Source organism: Aphelocoma coerulescens, chromosome 3 (genome assembly GCF_041296385.1).
Source record: "Aphelocoma coerulescens isolate FSJ_1873_10779 chromosome 3, UR_Acoe_1.0, whole genome shotgun sequence".
Taxonomy (NCBI): domain Eukaryota; kingdom Metazoa; phylum Chordata; class Aves; order Passeriformes; family Corvidae; genus Aphelocoma; species Aphelocoma coerulescens.
The window spans coordinates 82,815,034-82,833,343 of NC_091016.1; the positions used below are offsets into that span (position 1 = coordinate 82,815,034).

General features: G+C 34.6%; 1 protein-coding gene across 1 annotated transcript in view; it reads right to left on the bottom strand.

Annotated features, from left to right (window-relative positions):
• GRIK2 (glutamate ionotropic receptor kainate type subunit 2) overlaps positions 1–18,310 on the bottom strand; it is a 357,596-nt gene that overhangs the window by 233,501 nt on the left and 105,785 nt on the right. The window contains exons 2-3 of the mRNA XM_069008590.1: positions 10,882–11,049; positions 6,773–7,030 (exon numbers count right to left, since the gene is read on the bottom strand). Of these exons, the coding sequence (XP_068864691.1) occupies positions 6,773–7,030; positions 10,882–11,049 (426 nt within the window). The remainder of the gene's footprint in view (positions 1–6,772; positions 7,031–10,881; positions 11,050–18,310) is intronic.

Sequence of the window (18,310 nt, forward strand, 5' to 3'; positions counted from 1 at the left end):
CATCTATTATTCTTAAACAAACTTTGCCTTTCAAAACTATCAAAATTTCAAACCTGAAATATATTCTACTGCATGCCAGCCATGTCAGTTTATAAGTTTCCATTATAGATCACAAAAATTTAAGTCGTCTTCTAAACTGGGGTGAAATGCACTGTTACTACAGCAGTTTCAAACCTTCACATACAGCATTCTCAACTCTCATTCCTTTCCTCTCAGAACAGACCATCGTGTATAGATGTGTTTATAAAGAACAACTTTTCACGTAAATTGAGATGTTGCTTAATTCACTTATACAGAAGCAGAGACAACCAGGCCTTTTCAGACCAACACATTTTCTTTGTCTTCTCAGTTTCCAGTTCTCTCAAGTATCTTAAAGAACTTTTCTCATCCTTATAGTGCACTATGTATATTCTCCTTAAAAAGAAATTTCCTCCCTAGACAAAATTTACTTTGAATCACTTACAAGCTTTTTCTCCTTAATCCTTTAGCAATATCGCCCACCTACCATTCCCCCACATCCATGTCACCCACAAGATATTTAATTCCCCTTAGTTTAAATTTATATTAACTGCAAAAGTAACTATCCTTCAGTAGTAGAAGTACAGGGTAAAAAAAAGAGGAAAAAACCCAAACACAACAAACCACAAGACGTAAGATATCTGGAAATAAGAAGCATGAAAAATGTAATAGAATAATTCATCTAGAAGAGACCTACAACCACCATCTTGTCCAACTGCATGACCAATTCAGGGCTGAACAAGTTAAAGGAAGTTAAGGTCATTGTCCAAATGCATCTTAAACACAGACAGGCTTGGACCTAGACCTTCCTAGACCTCTCTAGGAAGTCTGTTACAGTGTTTGACCAACCTCTTAATAAATAAATATTTCCTAATTTCAAATCTGAACCTCCCCTGACACAGCTTTGAGCCATTCCCACATGCTCTGTCACTAGATATCAGGAAGAGAGATTAGCACCTCTCTCGCTCTTCTTCCCCTCTTCAGGAGGCTGCAGAGAGCAATGAAGTCACCCCTCAATCTCTTTTTCTCCAAACTAGACGAGCCCAAAGTCATCATAGGACACCATGCCTTCCAGCCCTTTCACCAGCTTTGTTGCTCTCCTCTGGACACATTCAAGTACCTTAATAATATTTTTAAATTGTGGGGCCAGAACTGCACATAAAATCAAGGTGAGGCCAAAATAACGCCAAATAGAGCAGGAATTAGATAACGGGAATTTTAATACTGATCCCAAAAAAGAAATTGTCATTTTATTACAAACTAATGTGACTGGTATACCAGTGGGAAAATAGCAACAAAATTACATCTTTCAACTTCTTTCATTTCAGTTAAAGAACAGGATTCATTACTAAAGACCAATACAAAACATTTTTATTTCTGAAATAATTTCTTTCAGCTTTTACTTTGGCTTCTGTTCATAGATGTAACAGATTTTTGGTGTTTATACTCATTCACCCAAGACCAAAACAAAAGTTAATTAAGAAAAAATACTCAGAACCCTGTTTATATCAACTTGTTCTGTTGATATAGAAAAGCATCAATATATTGATATCTATACAAGTGCCACTATAATTGAAAAATATTGTCATCTAACTATTCATGGATGGTTTTTTTTAATTGTCTGAGAGTCACAAACTTATTTACAGTTTTTCTAGTCTGTTTTCTTTAGCACAGAGATTAGAATATGTACTTGAAATTAAGTTACTGTTTTGAGACCAATTAAATCCATTAGGACATGTAGCTGATGAACATATTGTCATTTTTCCACTTTTCTTTCCTAAAGACAATTGACTGTAGCAAATCTGTAAATCTGAAAGGACTTAATTAGTGTCCAGGGACAGTTTAGTGGCATTTAATTAACAGAGAGACCATAATTACTTTAAGGGGGTAAAAAAAGTAACCAGCCTCTCATTATATCCTGCTAGGAGATTTTTTGGCTTTGGTTTGGGTTTTTTTGGCGGGAGGGGAGTTTGGTTGGGGTTTTTTGGGTTGCTGTGGGTTTTTTTGTTTCTTTATTTGCTTTTTAACATGAAATCCTACTTAAAAGGTATATACTTTTCCATTTAACATTATTAAAGTAAGCAATATTTATCTTTTTTATGAAGAAAAGTGCTTTAGAACCTCATTAAATTTTTTTTGCCTGTACAACAGATGGGCTATATTAAAAAAAATCTTGAGAGACAAAAAAAAAAAAAAAAAGAAATTTAATCATAGAAGGAAGCAGAATGTGGTCATTATTTAAGGAAAAAAAAATTAAAATAAAAAAAATGAGTGCACCACTATTAAAACAGAAGTCCACAAAAAAAAAGGACTCACACATTTCTAATTCCCTGAAAGAAAAACTCATCAACTAGTGCCAAAATACCTACTCCATAAAATACTACAAGGGCAGAGGTTTTATTATAGTATTAAAACCTTTGTCCATTCTATGTTCATTTTTATTTCTGTTATCATATCCCCATTGTAAAAAACTGCATCTCTTCTTACCAAGACAAGGTAGAATTAACCTTTCTAGTTTATTCATCTACTTCATCTTATTTGTATAATCTTGAGTCTTCCTTATTACACTGTACTCAACCTGATCTTTTCTCACTCCACTGTTATTGATCGTATCCCTCTAGAAGTTTCTCTGTATCTATTTCAGCATGGCACAACCTCTATTTTCTCCTGTGGCAAGTTATCTTGCATTCCTCATTACAGACTCCTGAACACAAGGCAGGTCTGATCAGCACAGAACAACCCAGTATTCTGAGGCTCAGTCTGACATGAGTAATAGCTGTAATACATAGATTCATCTTCTCTGACTTAGCCACTTCTGTTTCATAAAGCTTGGGGCAGGGTCCAGTTGCTACCCATAGTGCATTATAAAAAACTTATGTCTTTTCTCAAATTAAAGTGAGATGTATAGTAGCTCCTCCACTGAGAATACAGGGAGGATACTTAGATGAGGGACACAACACACTAATGGCTATTCTTAGTGGTAATCTCTCAGACTATTACCAAGGGAGACTGGGGTTCCAAATTTTCTCTCTTATTTCAAATTGGGTTCTAAACAAGCACTGACTTCCCTGTACCACCTTCATACCACACAATCTCAAATCAAATTAGATCCAGACCAAAAACAAATATCTATTTCAAACATTTCACAGAACTATAAAATCATTTGGGTTGGAAGGAACCTTAAACATCACCTAGTTACAACCTGGTTCTCACAGGCAGGGACACCTCATATTACTTTTTTGAAGGCAGCTACTCTGTGCATTAAAAAGCACAAAAAAACAGTATGGAAGACTGCATCTACACTTACGTGGATCAGTCACATAAATGGCTTTCCTTCATACAAGATAGAAACCTGGGCAATTGCATAGAGTTGGACACAATGGTGCTGTTCAGGGGCAGCTGAACTGTGCACTTGGAGTATTGGTCTCTAGCATACCTCTGGGAGAGACACTAGAGTTAACCTGGGCTTTTACTGACTGCAGAGTGTCAAATAACCACACAGCTTTTACCATTTGTTTTTATTCTATAAGATATATACCATACAGAAGGGATGTGGAACGTGGACACATTTTTTTTTTAGAATGCTTTGAAGCAGATGAGATATATCACCTTTATTATTGCAAATCTTTAACAATTCCTTAGAGAATTTATAAAACTGAGCCCTGACATTTAAAGATATAAAGAAATTTTTAGAAATACAAGTAATTAAACAAATTTATGCTCTCCCTCAGAGTCAACCTACAATCTTGCAGGACTTTGGCATATGGGCAAGCCCTCATAATTTATTGGAGAGCTATCCAGACCTAGTTTAGGCATGTTTTATACTTTTCTTCCTCTCTGTAACAAAAGTATGAACTCCCCTTGTATCCATGTTTACAATAGTAACAGGAATACATAAAGAAAATCTGAACCTCACAAAAAGTATTCTTTTTAACAATTAAATTATCACTGAAGCTGCTATACCAATATATTATTGTCTTGATCAGGATGCCCTTTGGGGAATTGTCCATTCAGATAAAGGAAATCCATATCTCTAAAATCATCATAAAATAAGGCTATATTATCATCCGAAACAACCTTTCAATAGAGGCATGTAAAGTGTGGGGGATTAAAAGAGAAACAAAGGAGAGGGAATTAAGAATTATATCCATCTTACATTATGGAATCACTGATCAAATGGAAGAAACAGACATAAACTGTGATAAATGCTTTGTCTTCACTGTCTTCATTTTAATAACTTGAGATTAAATCTTAAATGATACAAGTCATCCAACACAGTTTCTAAAATCTTAGTTGAAACATCATATTCAGCTCCGGTTCTAGACTCGCAACTGAATATTTGTCTTATCCTATGACAGGAGAGAACCTCTTCCTCAGGTCAAGCAACTACTTCCTTTCAAAAGGTTCTTCTCCCCTGCCTCAAAACGCACGAGTTTGCACTTGAACTCCAGCAGATATAAAATCCACTTCTTTAAGACTGATAGTTTCTCATAGCTAAGAGTTGTTCCTATATGTGCTTCAAAGGCAAGTGATGCTATGGACTTCCCAGTAGTGTCATTTGCTCTTGAAGTCCTGGAATTATCCATAGGAGATGCTACTAACAAAGAGAAGTTGACAGTCTTTAAAAAGTAGAATTTAAATTCATTTACAGCAAACACCGGAAGAAAAGAGAGAGGATAACCTTTTTAAAACTGATTAATTTTTTCTGCCTCTTCATACAGAAATAGATTTCAAGGAAAAAAAATCATGTTGTAGATGGGATTACTGTTTATCCATGGGAACAACCAGTATCATAATATGAAGGGCCTGACTACTCCAGAAATAAATATAATTTTAAAACTAATATATCCTGGAATAATTCTTATGCTTTTTAAATAGACTAAATAACTCAATCTACTAATTCATTGTGAAATTTATTTAAAATTTGTTCTAAAATAGATTATGTTTGGAGGATTTTCTCTCTTAAATATTAACAGTAATAACAAGTAGAACAAGAAAACAATATATACAAGAAAAACTTCTTTTTCATCTTCATTCCCATTTCTCTTTATGTCATGGCTTCAAAACATACTTTATGAGAACACATCTATCAAGGCTGTTAACAACATATCTCTGGATATGGAGAGACCATTAAACATGAAATTTTTTTTTCAGTTACTTTTTTTTGGACCCTTTTTTTTTGGACAGAAGAGAATTACTTAAAATTATTAGGCAAAGCAGTTTCAAAGTATTAAAATGTGAATTTTCTAACTGAATTGGCTGTTTTAAGAGGTAGCCTGTTTTTGAAAAAATAGTTAGCCTCTAAATGATTTTAATCAAATTGAAGTATTTCCAATTTATGTAAACCTAAGTCAATAACTCTGTCACCACAACTCACTTTTTTTCTATCATTATATGATTAAAATTTGAGGCTTTAACTTCCTTTCCTATTTCACAACAATAATACAAAAAAATTTTTAAAAAGAGAGAGCAAAAAAGAAACAAACTACATATTGCTTATCTTAAGTCTATAAAGCTAAACTTTAAATCAAAAGTTTGATTACCTGAGACTTTTGGTAACATCAGCCAACAAATTTCTAGTGAGGCAGCCTCTAAACTTCACTGCCTTGCATTTTTTTAAAAGGCATAAAGAAAAAATCAGTTATAAAGACTTTTATGTACTGTCTTCTCTGCTCCTTCCTCACTTTTTGGTAGCTATACATGTATCTTATCTGAGCTTGAACAGCAAGTGTTCTGTCCTGCTGTAGTAATCCTGTTTATCTAGCAGAGTTAGCCTTCCCTACAGGTAGCTTCATGTTGTTTCTTGATCTTATTTTTTTTTATTTCAGATTTGGATAGATAGTACCATCATGTAACGAGCACATCAACAGCCTTCCAGTTCAATGAACCATGAGAAGAATTTGACGCTCACTATGCTCTTTTCCTGACAATGACAGATCAACCAGCACGGAAGAAGTTAGCAGCGTTTCCAATAAGATTAAATATATCTTCTTTGGCCAAGACCCTTCCTTGTATCTTCCATTTTCCTCTTAACTGAGGTCTTCCTTCTGACCACCACTAGACCTCAAATGAAATTTGAGTTTTATAGCATTTTTCAAAGGTACCACTGTCAAGGCAAGACAGAAGGGCAAAACAAATTTTAGGGTGACCAAGGGAAAGGTAATAAACTAGTATATTTCTGCTGGAAAGTCAGGAGCTCACTTTTAACTCTTGTAACTCATCTGCAAATCATGCCTCCAAACTTCCTTTTGTTCCAATTGCTAGGAGCTGAAACCAGGGCCCCTTCTTCCCTTCTATCTGAAAAAGCAGATACTAAAATTCCGAACAAATATGGCATCTGTTTTTGAACTTAACCAACACCAGAAGCAGCACCAGAATTTAGGTTTTCTATTTCACTGGGCACACTAGTGTATCTTTCAAGTTAATGTATTTTTCTTCCAAGTTTGAGTTTTAAGCAAAATCAAAAGACATAGCTGTTAGCAACTGTTAAGACACTGCAGAAAACACAGATAGAGTGTGACCAATTTATTGACAGCTGTGAGCTCAAACACACGGAATTCAGCAACTGAAGCATGCTTATGAGAATACTTATGCTAATAAGTCCACATTATTTGTTATACACTGCCTCACCAGTAAAATTCTTGCAAATTAGTTAAGATTTCTTAAATTATGAAATATGAGTAGTGACACTCTTCCTCCCTCTCTTTGTGTGTCTGTGAATATATCTGCACATAGTCTAATACTTTGGCCTTACCAGTGCTGTCATCATAAACAACAGTAACAGTTTTCCACTTGAAGAACTGCACAAGGTCAAGGATGGCACGGCTGAGTGAAGAGAAATCCGGATAGAGGCTGACATAGAAGGAGTCCTTGTTGTCAGACACTTGATGTTTCCAGCGGGTCTGGATATGTGGAACTCCCAAAGCATTGCAGATGGATTGCACAGCATTAGCTGAGGAGCTATGGGATGGTCCGAAGATGGCTGCCACCCCAAGGGACAGCTGATCGCAGGCTGAAGAGGAGACAGAAGTCTGTCAATGATGAGAGGAAAAAAGGCAGTGTGCCAGAAGGTGTTGCACAATTCATATTAAACAAAAGGCACTCCATGAAATATAACTGTCTTATTGACAGAGCTCCCTTCTTGTGTAAACACTTTCACTTACACATTTCAGCTGATGAATATGGACTCTTAACATCTAAATAGTGCTCAGCTATGTTTGAAAAAACTCTTCTGTCTCAGTAGAAGTCACAAAGGCGAGCAATTGTGTGTCTTTTAAAAAGCAATGATTAAAAAAGGAGGTTTATGCTTAGCTGCATCTTACATTTGGAAAAGGGTCAAATAGGACAGTATCCTAATCTAGGTTGTTTAAATGTTAACTTCTTCCTCAATCAATCAACACTACTTCTACTGAGGTCCTAATTACTCAGAAATTTTACATGTGAAGTAACTTCTAGTTAATTATTAGGCACAGGGTTAATTTCATTGAAATGGACATTTGAATTTCTGTATCTGAAAGTAAGCATGTTGACTAGTACAGTTTAAGGACCAACATTTTCCCTAAAATTAAACTGCCATCTGTTAGTGAAAAAAATTCAGTGTCCCTTCTCAAAAACTGGAAATGCTCAGTTTTGCTGTACTTGTACAGGTATATAAAACTGGCCCTGAGAGTCACTGACATGATACTGCTGTATTCAAGTGGTTCAGCTTCCTGTTTTTTGATGCAGGGTGGTCCTACCTAAATTGTTCATTAGCAGTTTCTGGTCTGTGTTATCTCCCACAGCATACTCCACTATCATCTTATGGAATTTTAGTTAGGATATGCCAAAAAGAAGGCAGGAAAAAATAGTCAATACTGAAGACCAGAGTTTGTCCAATGCCCTGCTCCTATGTCATTCACTACCATAGGCATAACTTTTACAAGCATGCAGCTCTGAAAAACAGACTCTGTCTTCTAGGAAAACAACTCATTTGGTAGAGAGAAGTAATGAAAACCAAACTAGACATGAGTATTTGTATGGGGTTTGATTAATTCTGTTACTCCACCATCAATGCTCCTGACAGCTGAGGAAACAAGCAGTAGAAACACATCTTGCTGCATTGCTTTCCTCATCAATTCAAAATTAATTGTTTTGTTGTGCACATTCTTTTCAATCTGATGAAAATATTCCTAAGTCTTTCAAGTGCATTCCAGAAACTATGCTGGCACACCTTCTTATTGCTGCAGAACACCGGTGGTTTAAATAAACTTGTCAGACACACAGGATCTTCATTGCTATTCGGTGTGTTGCCTAAATGACTAGCTCAATAAAAAAACATTTATGCTAATATTGCCCTTCCTAAGAGTAATCAACAAGCTTTATGCAAATGTCAGTAAATGGGATCACTAACAACAGCAATAGCTACCAGATGGCTTTTCAATGGATTTTTTTTTCCTCTTTCTAAGATTTGAATAATGCTTTCACACGTGATTTAATATGGCACTGGCTGTATCAGACGCATACCAATTTTCCTAGCACATTGAGGGATATTTTGTTGCATTTACATTATCCTTCACTAAAACAGTAGCTTGGAAGTATCATTTTGCCTTCAGGTTGCTTTTTCATATAGTACCTTTAACAATCCATTAATAATTCATCTATATTCAACTTCAAAAGTATATGTTAATAAGAGGTCTAAACAGGCTATTTTTGATGCAGTGCCTGCCTGCTCACTAATGGACATGATAATGAACCACAAAAATGAGTCAAATGCTTAAACATCATTGTTAAAATTCTGCTTTGGATCCATCATAATAAAATGAACCATTTTGTGTTAACCTTTAGTCTTTGATTCTGAACTAAAGCACCTGTGAGCACAAATGCAGTTGTCTGTATTGTGAATTGATGATGCAAAAAGCTATTAGCACTGGAAGATTACACAGATTTTGATATAGCCTGACCAGTTACAAATAAAGTGTTGCATTCTCATCCAAGATGCAAGTGGGAAAAAAAATATATGCAATTTATTCAATTTATCTAATCAATAGCATGTTGCCATTCTAACTTCAGCTATTATAGTCTATGTTGCTAAGAATTAGCAACATAATATTAGGGCTAGCAAACCCCAAGTGAAGGCCAAAAGTAGTTGCATTTTCTCAGGAAAGAGTTAAAGAATTAAAGAGCTTAGGAGAAATTTCTCTGCTCTCTACATCCTCCTTCAGGAATGGGGAGAAACTGCCCCATTAGATTTCACAAGTCAGCATGTGCAGGAGTCAGGACGCAGTTGAATTTGGAAGGTGAAAAGGAAAGGCAAATGAAAGAAACAGATTTAAGAATCAGCCCGTTATACACTGTTGGCTGAGATGGAAAGGAAAGAGTAGTCTCTCTCAAAACCTGCTTTAATCCATCATCTAAAACAACTCAAAGATACACTATTACAAGTGTATTTTTGCCTCTTTCTTCTACCATACCCTCTACCCTGCAAAGAAACCGTCTTGCTAAGCATAAATATTTTGTCTATAATTTTTCATAAATCAAAGCATCTTTCAATGACCCTACTGTATTTCTATACCAATAAGGATACTCTCTTTTCATACCTAACAAGCCTCTATATTTGAATTGTTTAGTTGTCAAATAAGCAGATAAAACAGGTTAGCAAGATTAAGTCTGTTGATCTGTTATAGTAAAAGAAAAAAAAATTCCCATAAGTTCTAAACTGAACATTTAATCAGTATTAAATTCCACTTTTAAGACATCTTTCATGTACATTCATCATGACACAGGAGCTTTCCCTTATGTATAATTTCTAATGTTGTATCAAATGTTTTCACTCTTAGCCCTCTATAACACCAAAAATCCCTTATTGTATAAAGCTTCCTGTCTTCAGTGCTTGGGAGAGACATGTTGGGACCAGACCACTTGGCAGATTTAGGCTAGAAACCTGCCATAAGTAACATCAATTGGACGCTGGCCTTCAATTCTTTCACCCTTCTTATTTTCTCCTTACATATAACAGCCATATGAAATTTGCTCTTCAATTTAAAAAAAAATGTTTTTAAAGAGCATTTAATACAATGCAAAATTCAGTCCTACTGAGTTTTGACAGGAAGATTTGTATTTTCTTCCATAAATACATACTGAACTTTTTGGTGTCTGCACTTTTTAGGATACAGCAATGATGCAGAAACTTGTCCCTGGCTTAAATGTAAAGCAATCTGAAAATTTGGCTTTTTTTTGAGAATCAAAGATTTTAAAATTTAGGGAAAGTGTTCAAAATTATTTTAACTTTTAATTCTTCTGTAAAAATATCATTTATATTTAGGAGAAAAGAGGTTAACTCAGACTGACACATGTCCCTGATACTGATAGGCTTAAGAATAGACTTAACATTAGGCTTATTTTTATGCCATGCTGATATAAGCTGCACAAAATTACAATTACTACTTCCCTTTTGAAGTCCAAGCATTATTAACTATTTAAAGGCATTTGTGAAGATGTACTTAAAATGACTGAATGCTTAAAATTGAATGCCAGGTTCAGCAGAATTTGGGGGAACTTGGCATTTTGCTGGATAAAGTCTGGAGATAGTGTTTTCTCACGCCAAAGGAGCTGATCTCAGAAACATCCTAGTCACAATGTTCAGCAAAATTTATTTCAGATTTTAAATATTTAAGGCAATAGCTTTTAGATAGGGTCAGTGGGAGCAAAAGTGGCAGTGTACTGTCAAATGGTTACCACTACAACCTTTAATAAAGCAGCTCGTTAATGTCAGCAGCAATAATGTCACAGTCTCATTGCATATGGCTTCGTTGGATAGACATTTTTTCAGGTAAGTAAACTGAATCCTAGTTCTTCATTAAAAAATTTAATTATGCAAAAGGTTACCTTTTTTGGATGCTTCAAAACTGTCATAGAGATTTATCTTTTGTGTGTCATATGTTAATGTGGTGTTTGGCAGAAGAGTTCTGTTTCTGTTGATTGTGTTCACAGCAAATCTGAAGGCTAATTCTTCTGCTCCCATTGGACCAGATTCCACACACTCAAAAATGCCTCCTGGTAGAAGGACAAAGACAAAAGAAAAAAAAAATTAGTAAGCAAAAAAGGCATAAAATAACATCTTTAATCATCTTTTTGGAAAAGATACATCAGCCTGAAATATTTAATTTAATAAACCTGATATAGTGTAACTCATGATTTTTATGAGCTTTGAGTCAGACAATAAATAAACCAGCAAAAATTAGAACTTACTTTGAAGAAAACCTATTCAGTTTTTTCCATACAATACTCATTTTAGCATTGTGAATTGAAAAAATCTACCTTTATACATTAACCACAAAATTTAGAAGAAAAACAGGAGAGAGATGAAGGGTATTTAATTATTACATAGCTACTATTACTAAAGTTACTATTTTATATAGCTAAACTTGAAATGAATACATTTGCCCCTTTCAGATCTTTCACAACCCATGTGTGTGTGGCAGATGGAAAGGAGACTTCTGGATTCTGACTTTCTACTTATAATATATGAATAATGAATGACAGTTCACTGGAAAAAAAACATACAAAGGAGCATGGAACTGGGATGCCTCAAATTGCCTCCAGAAATCAAAATGATATTTTAGCATGACTGTTCGATTGAACTGATAAATATGTTGAGCAAAAAGTTCAGATTTTGCTCTTTTGCCCTGAACTGCATGTAGATGCTAACTTCATTCTCAGTAAATACAGGAATCCTGCATAACCTCCATTCTGCAATGAAACCATCCCACATAAGGCATGCTACCAATATATGTAGGATAAGCCCCAAGTAACAAAGAATTTCTAGAACACTTCTGAGCCAACCTTAATCATAAATGAAACAAATATGTTTGTGACACAGTGCTGCGCTTCAGCTTTTCTCATTGAGATATCATTGCCCATGGAATGTAAATTTATACATACTTTGAGGTATTATAATTTATTCTTGGATCTGGAAAGGGCAAGGGTATTGTGACAATAAAGGTAATTTGAAGATATGTCCTTATGATGGTGACATGGAATGCCTCTAAAATGATTAACATCCTTACGGTCTCTTCAGCCCCCGTGCTAACAGCCATCTGTCAATACTAAGGGACAGACAATGGCCATCGTCTCAGGATCACTAATTACAAGCCAAGCATTGTGCCTCTGAAAGAAATAATACTCATTCACTCTCTCCTACCTTGTATTTATTCATTTCAAATGTTGCCACTTGGACTTGGACTGTCCAAAAAAAATTTATTCAACACCGCTACTTTCTCAGAAAGAAGCTCTCAGAATCTGAATATCCAGCGACTGGATCAAACTGAACTTCAAAAACTGCAGTCAGTTTGTAAACAGTCTTGTGAGTAACCAAGCAGATAAACTGTTGGTAAAGCAAAAAGTTGTGTATTTAGTATTTACTGATAATATTAAATATAAAAGGCTTTTCATTTTGCAAATCTCCTGCCTCGTGCCCATTTCTCACTACAGAATTGAGGGGTTAACCTTTTTTTTGCTGCAGATAAGCCTTTTAATTTCTGGCAAGAGCCATTGGAGCAGATGCTCATATAACACTACTTTAACAGCACAAACCCTAACCACTGAGATAAGATGTTACTAATAATTATTTAAGCATTATTCATTTCAAACTGGAAAAGAGGCAATGATGGGAAAGGCAGACTCAAGAAAAAATTAAAAATCTAGGGAAATCCAAGCTGATTGAGCATAGAATACACACACACACACATATATATATATAAATAATCAGTAACCAATATTTACAAAACTGGAGGAGCTAAAGCTAAAGAAACTCAGATAATTTTCCAGTAAATATATAAGCCTAGTACAATTTAAAACTGAAAAAAATGACCATGTTTATTCGCACAATAATGGAATATGAACATGAAAGGCAACCTACTGCTTTTGAAGTTAATGGGAGTGCTCTGTTCAGGGAAACATATTCTAATAGACAAGGTTATGTTCTGCTAAGACTTAAAGAATCTAAACATTGCCATTCAAATGGTGACATATAGGAGGATAGTATTTTGATTTGGGGAAAATATTTAAAAATTGTTGCAGGACTTTAAAAATTATTAATAAATTATAAGTGTGTAGATATTCAGAGACAATAAAAAGACATTTCCATAAACAAAATTAAAATTAAGATCAATTTCACAGGTTTTTCAAAGACATCTGAAGGGTAGTTATTCAAATATATTTGAATAAACCAGTATCATACAAACAATTACAAAAAAAAATATTATATCTTAAGATAAAATGCATCAATAAAAAGAAATAAACATTACAGTATCTTTCTCCTCCTGAAGTTTTTACAATGGAAGATTTCTTCCATTATTTCAATGTGTCTGAAGCTCAATACAATCTTCCTTCTTTATTCTTGCATTTTTCATTATTCTGATTTCTAAAGCCTTGGGACAGGGACTTCCATGTCAAAGATGCAGCCACTACTCCCAGCATAAAAAAAATAAAAAATGAAATTTTATTTTGACCTTGCATATCTAGGTAACTCCTAATGCTAGTGGCAGTCTGCCATATAGTAAGACAATTTTTTGAAGATGGTGTATCCTGTGAGTGGCCATGATATGTAACTGCCCACACGCACCATTCAGTGGTTTCTTCCCTCACTCACTGACTTATTCTCTGTCCCTGTGATAGAAAAAACCAAACTTGGCATCATGTGATCTCTTTTGGGGTATATTTCCATTCCTAAGAAAAAAAGTAGAATAACCTGTTTCTGTTGGTCTATGATTAGGATATTTTGCTCGGAGGAAAGAAAACATATCTTCTGCTCCTGAATATTTTCACGTTTTACACTAGGTAGACACTGAAATTAAAAATAAGAACCCTAGAAGAATATAAAATAGACCATATATTTCAAGTTTTCTGGCTATTTTCTAACCTGTAAGTTGTAAGAAATCCACTAGGTTCCTTTAATTTCAGTTTAGTAAAATATATAGTAAAATATTTTGGATGCTGGCAGGTTCACCTTAACCTTCACACTAAGAGACTCAAATCAACTGATTCTCAAAAGTGCTCCATGTCCTACTAATTTGCAAAATGTCTGAAAATGCCAGGTTCCTCAGTAGTGAATACAGCTTTGGCCAACCTGATACAGCACACAGGGCAGCACCATTGTTTAATTGAATGTCTAAACAGTTTAAATTTAACTCGCCCACTAAGCAGAGCAGGAGCTTAGACAGACACACGTCTGCGTTCTGAATATCAGAACATATTAAAAAAACAGTTCCTCATTCTCCAGATGGAGAAACCTTGTAAGTGTGCTTGGAAGTCTGTGTGTTAGATGTTTCCAGGCTCAGCAAAGAGACACAAATGAGTTCAAGCCTTGACAAGAATGAGAAGCTTTAAATTGTGCTTTTCCATTGCTGCATAAGAAATAGAAACTCATTCAGTAACTTTAAACTAACTATTTTGTTCCTATATTTGTTACTGAGTATGTAAATAATAGCAAAAAAAACCCAACTTTGAGAATTTTAAAGACAATGTCACACAAATCCACTGGCTTAATACTGGGAGACAAGCCATTAATTACACTGCACTTTTTTAAAAAATGGAAAGGAAAATAAAATAATTGGCTTTCCAGTTCAGATATATTCAATAATGAAGGGATATTGGTATCCTGAAGCTGCCATAGCATATCCTGTCATGTTGTTCCCTCCCAAGCAGGCTGTTCTTTACTGCTGCTTTACTTTGTATTCAGGATAGCCTTATTAATAATCAAATTGAGGAATGCACTGCAAGCCTTCAGATAAGCAGTCTGAAGAGCCATAAGTCTTGCCATTGGTATGAGGACAAGCAGCTAAACCAATGCCTATCTCTGTCTAACAGCTCAAAAAAATGCAGGTGTTGGGATTTGGGGTTTTTTTAACAGAGTTTATAGGCCCATGATAGGGAGAAACATTAGTTCTCAGACACAACCAGCAGCACATCCTGAAGGAATAGGCTGCAATTCCACTTCTACCTCAAAACAGAGAGAGAAAACATAAAAGCAGTAAAAAAATATGTGTGTAAGTCTTAACTTGTTTCAGTGGTCTCATATATGGCTTCTGCATTTACAGTGTTAATGATAAGGCAGTTTGTCTCTGCCCTATAATAGTGACACCAGGGAATATGGGATCATGCATCTACAGCTCAATCTGCAGCTCATGAAGTTTTATAGGCTGTGTACAGTAGGTGACTGCTGTATAGATGAGCACTTCCAATTTTTACTGTCACAATAACCACCTAGATAAAGCTCACCCGATTTTTAGGATGGATCAACACCTGAAGAATCATAATGATGAGGAATATTTCAGACATACCTATCCAAGCCAGATAAGCAAGAGCAATTGAAAAATATTCTCTAAATACTGCATCTTTGAAGTGACATCTGGGATAATTCAAATTTCCTGTTAAGGTCGATGTGAAAGAACTGCTTTTAGTGTACCTGAAATCCACTAGGATTTTTCATTAGCTGTCTCTATTGAACAAAATATTTATATGACCAAGTTCTTTTACCATAACAAATAGGAAAAGTCAATAACCAATGTAATACTGATGTGATAACAGTTTCTTCAGAAACAAAAACCATTGGAAAAAAAAAGATAGTGATATTTTACCAAAAAGGATATAATGTAGATGTCCTTACTATTTTCCAAGGAAGAAGAAAATCTAAAATAGTTTATAATTATGCAAGTCCAAAAAAATTTGTCCTGAAATTGTTCAAATGAAAAAGTCTGCATTTTCCATCAAAAAACTGTAGTAGAATTGACATTTGTTTTTTACAAGTCATCCTGGTTTTCCCCAGTTTTCAAATAATTTTCTTAAACACAAAATCCAGAGGAAAAAAGTCAGCTTGCTACATGTCTTGGCAAAAATTATCCCCCCCAAAAAAATGTTCCTGCTCTAAAGTACCTAATTTCACAAATAATAAGTTAACCCTCTGGATGATTCAATTTTCCATTTCTATTCCACAACAGGGCCCCCTTTGAAGATCACCACCTTGTGCATTTCGTATTATCATCTCCATATAACATCTGACAAAACCCAGCAGAAAGTACAAAACAGCTTAACTGCACAAACCACTAGATAACAAGAAGTTCCAGAATAAGTTATTAGGAAATCTCTGCTCCTCTTACATGTATAGAACTTTTGAAATAGTGTCATAGCATGAAACCTGAGCTACTGTTACCTACCTGAAAAAATCCTCATTCAAGCGAGCTTCAAAAGTATCCAAGTAGGACTCCAAACAAGCTAATAGCTTATCTGGCTAATATTAAATCAAAGAATTTCTCCTTTGTTTCTAGAACAGTCACAGTCACCTGTTTGTTTCATTAGAAATGAATGCTATCTAATTACAGCTGCAGGCTATTTTGCAGTCTGTGCCCTCTGAAAAATTAAACCCTTAAACATGTAACAGAAGGCCACATTACCTCAGATCATAATCTATCAAGTCAGGCGAAATGAAGCTTACAGACTACTTGAAATTACTTAGTCTAAAATAACTGCTTTTAATAATATTGCAAATGTATGAACTATTCACACAAAATTAAAACTTCCATGGTTTTTAAATGTGGAACCAGGATACAAAAATTTAAAAATCATTCACACATAACACTTTTCACATTAACAAAGTTATGGAAAATGTAACATTAATCTTAATTTTATTTTTAACTGTGATTTCCTTGAATGGCGATATCAAATTCTTTTTTTCTAATATCAAACCAAGTGGATAGAAGTCTTGCACATACACACACTACTTATTAATAGCTATACATTTTTTAACATTAAGCCATATTATCAACATGCACCAATCTGCACAAATTTACTGACAGTTATGAAGGTATTTATTAATGTTATAAAAACTAGCATCTGTCACATGTGACATGAACACTATTTTTTAATGATATAGTAACTCTTTAAACATAGTAATGTAAACCTCTGTCTTAAGTAACATTAAAAATGGGACTGAGAGTCTGAAGAAAAATTGATATTAAAGCCCAATAATATTTCTCCCCATCATTTTACTTTGAAAGCATACAAATATATTTAAATTTTAATACTAAATTTATATTAACTTCTATAGGAATTTTTTTTCCTCTCCTCAGGTCAATACTTTGAATCTAAGATAATTATGTTGCTCAGATCTAATCCTGATGTGACAAATAGAAATCTCTTTTTTTGATTATTTCACATTCAGAAAACATGAACTCTCAGACAGGTTTTGTTTAATTAGATGGAAAATTTGGGAGAAAGGAGTAACTGCTATCTGTGATAAACAACTTTTTAGAAAACTGTTTCAAGACAGAATGCAAGCAATTCTATCTGGTATTATACAATTAAAATATATGTTTTATCTGACATGTTCCAATTTTGAAACTGGCCATTTGGTAATCAGAGCCAGTGATTGTGCAAGGAGGTACTACATGGAGAAGATAATAAGTCAAAAGCACATTACTGAGAGCTCAGAGGATGGTATTACACTACAGACATTTACAGAGACGGAACTGATGGCTTTTTGGAAGTGTGAATGGACTACACTTCTCCAACAGAGGTATAGCCAGAAGGCAGTGAAGAGGCTCATCCAAAAAACCCAGTATCACTGGCATGGCATGTGTGGTAGTGCAAGGAGTAGGCACGGTAGGTGCTGAGCTACAGTGACTGATCGAGGCTGCTGGCTGAAGGCATTTCGGCCCTAATCAAGTGTGCTATTCACTGTACTGATAATCCTCTTTCAGGTCCTGTTATGGATTTGAAAGCTATAGAGGCAGTTCAAAGAACTCCTTAAAGGTTGATAGCTTAAACTTGTGCTTCCAATAAATACAGAACAAAATTACATCTTAGCCATTTCTGTCTGGAACAGGATTTAAGAAATTGAATCACTTTCAGACAAGATGTTAAAAATTAATGAAAAATTTTCTTCTTTACAATGTTTTCCATAAAGTAATGTAGTTTATGGAATTATAGATTTAGAATAAAGTAATGTGAATCTGAACCATACCATGTTTTTATTACTTCTTTTCAAAATTATATTGAAAGCTTTCTGAATCTCACAACAGGAAAAATTGAAAAGGATTACTTGACAAAGGAAATGCTGGTTATTTGACTTTGAAGCTGGTTTTATGTGGGTAAGGCACTGTGGAAAAAGACAGCACTCTTCAGCAGTAACCTTTATCCATTCTGAGTGCACATAGGGTTTGGAGGAAGGAAGCAGGATCTGGAATTTTAGGGGTTTACTTTAATTGCTACTGATTTCCTGCACTATATTAGACAAGAAGCTTTTCTTAAAAATAAATAT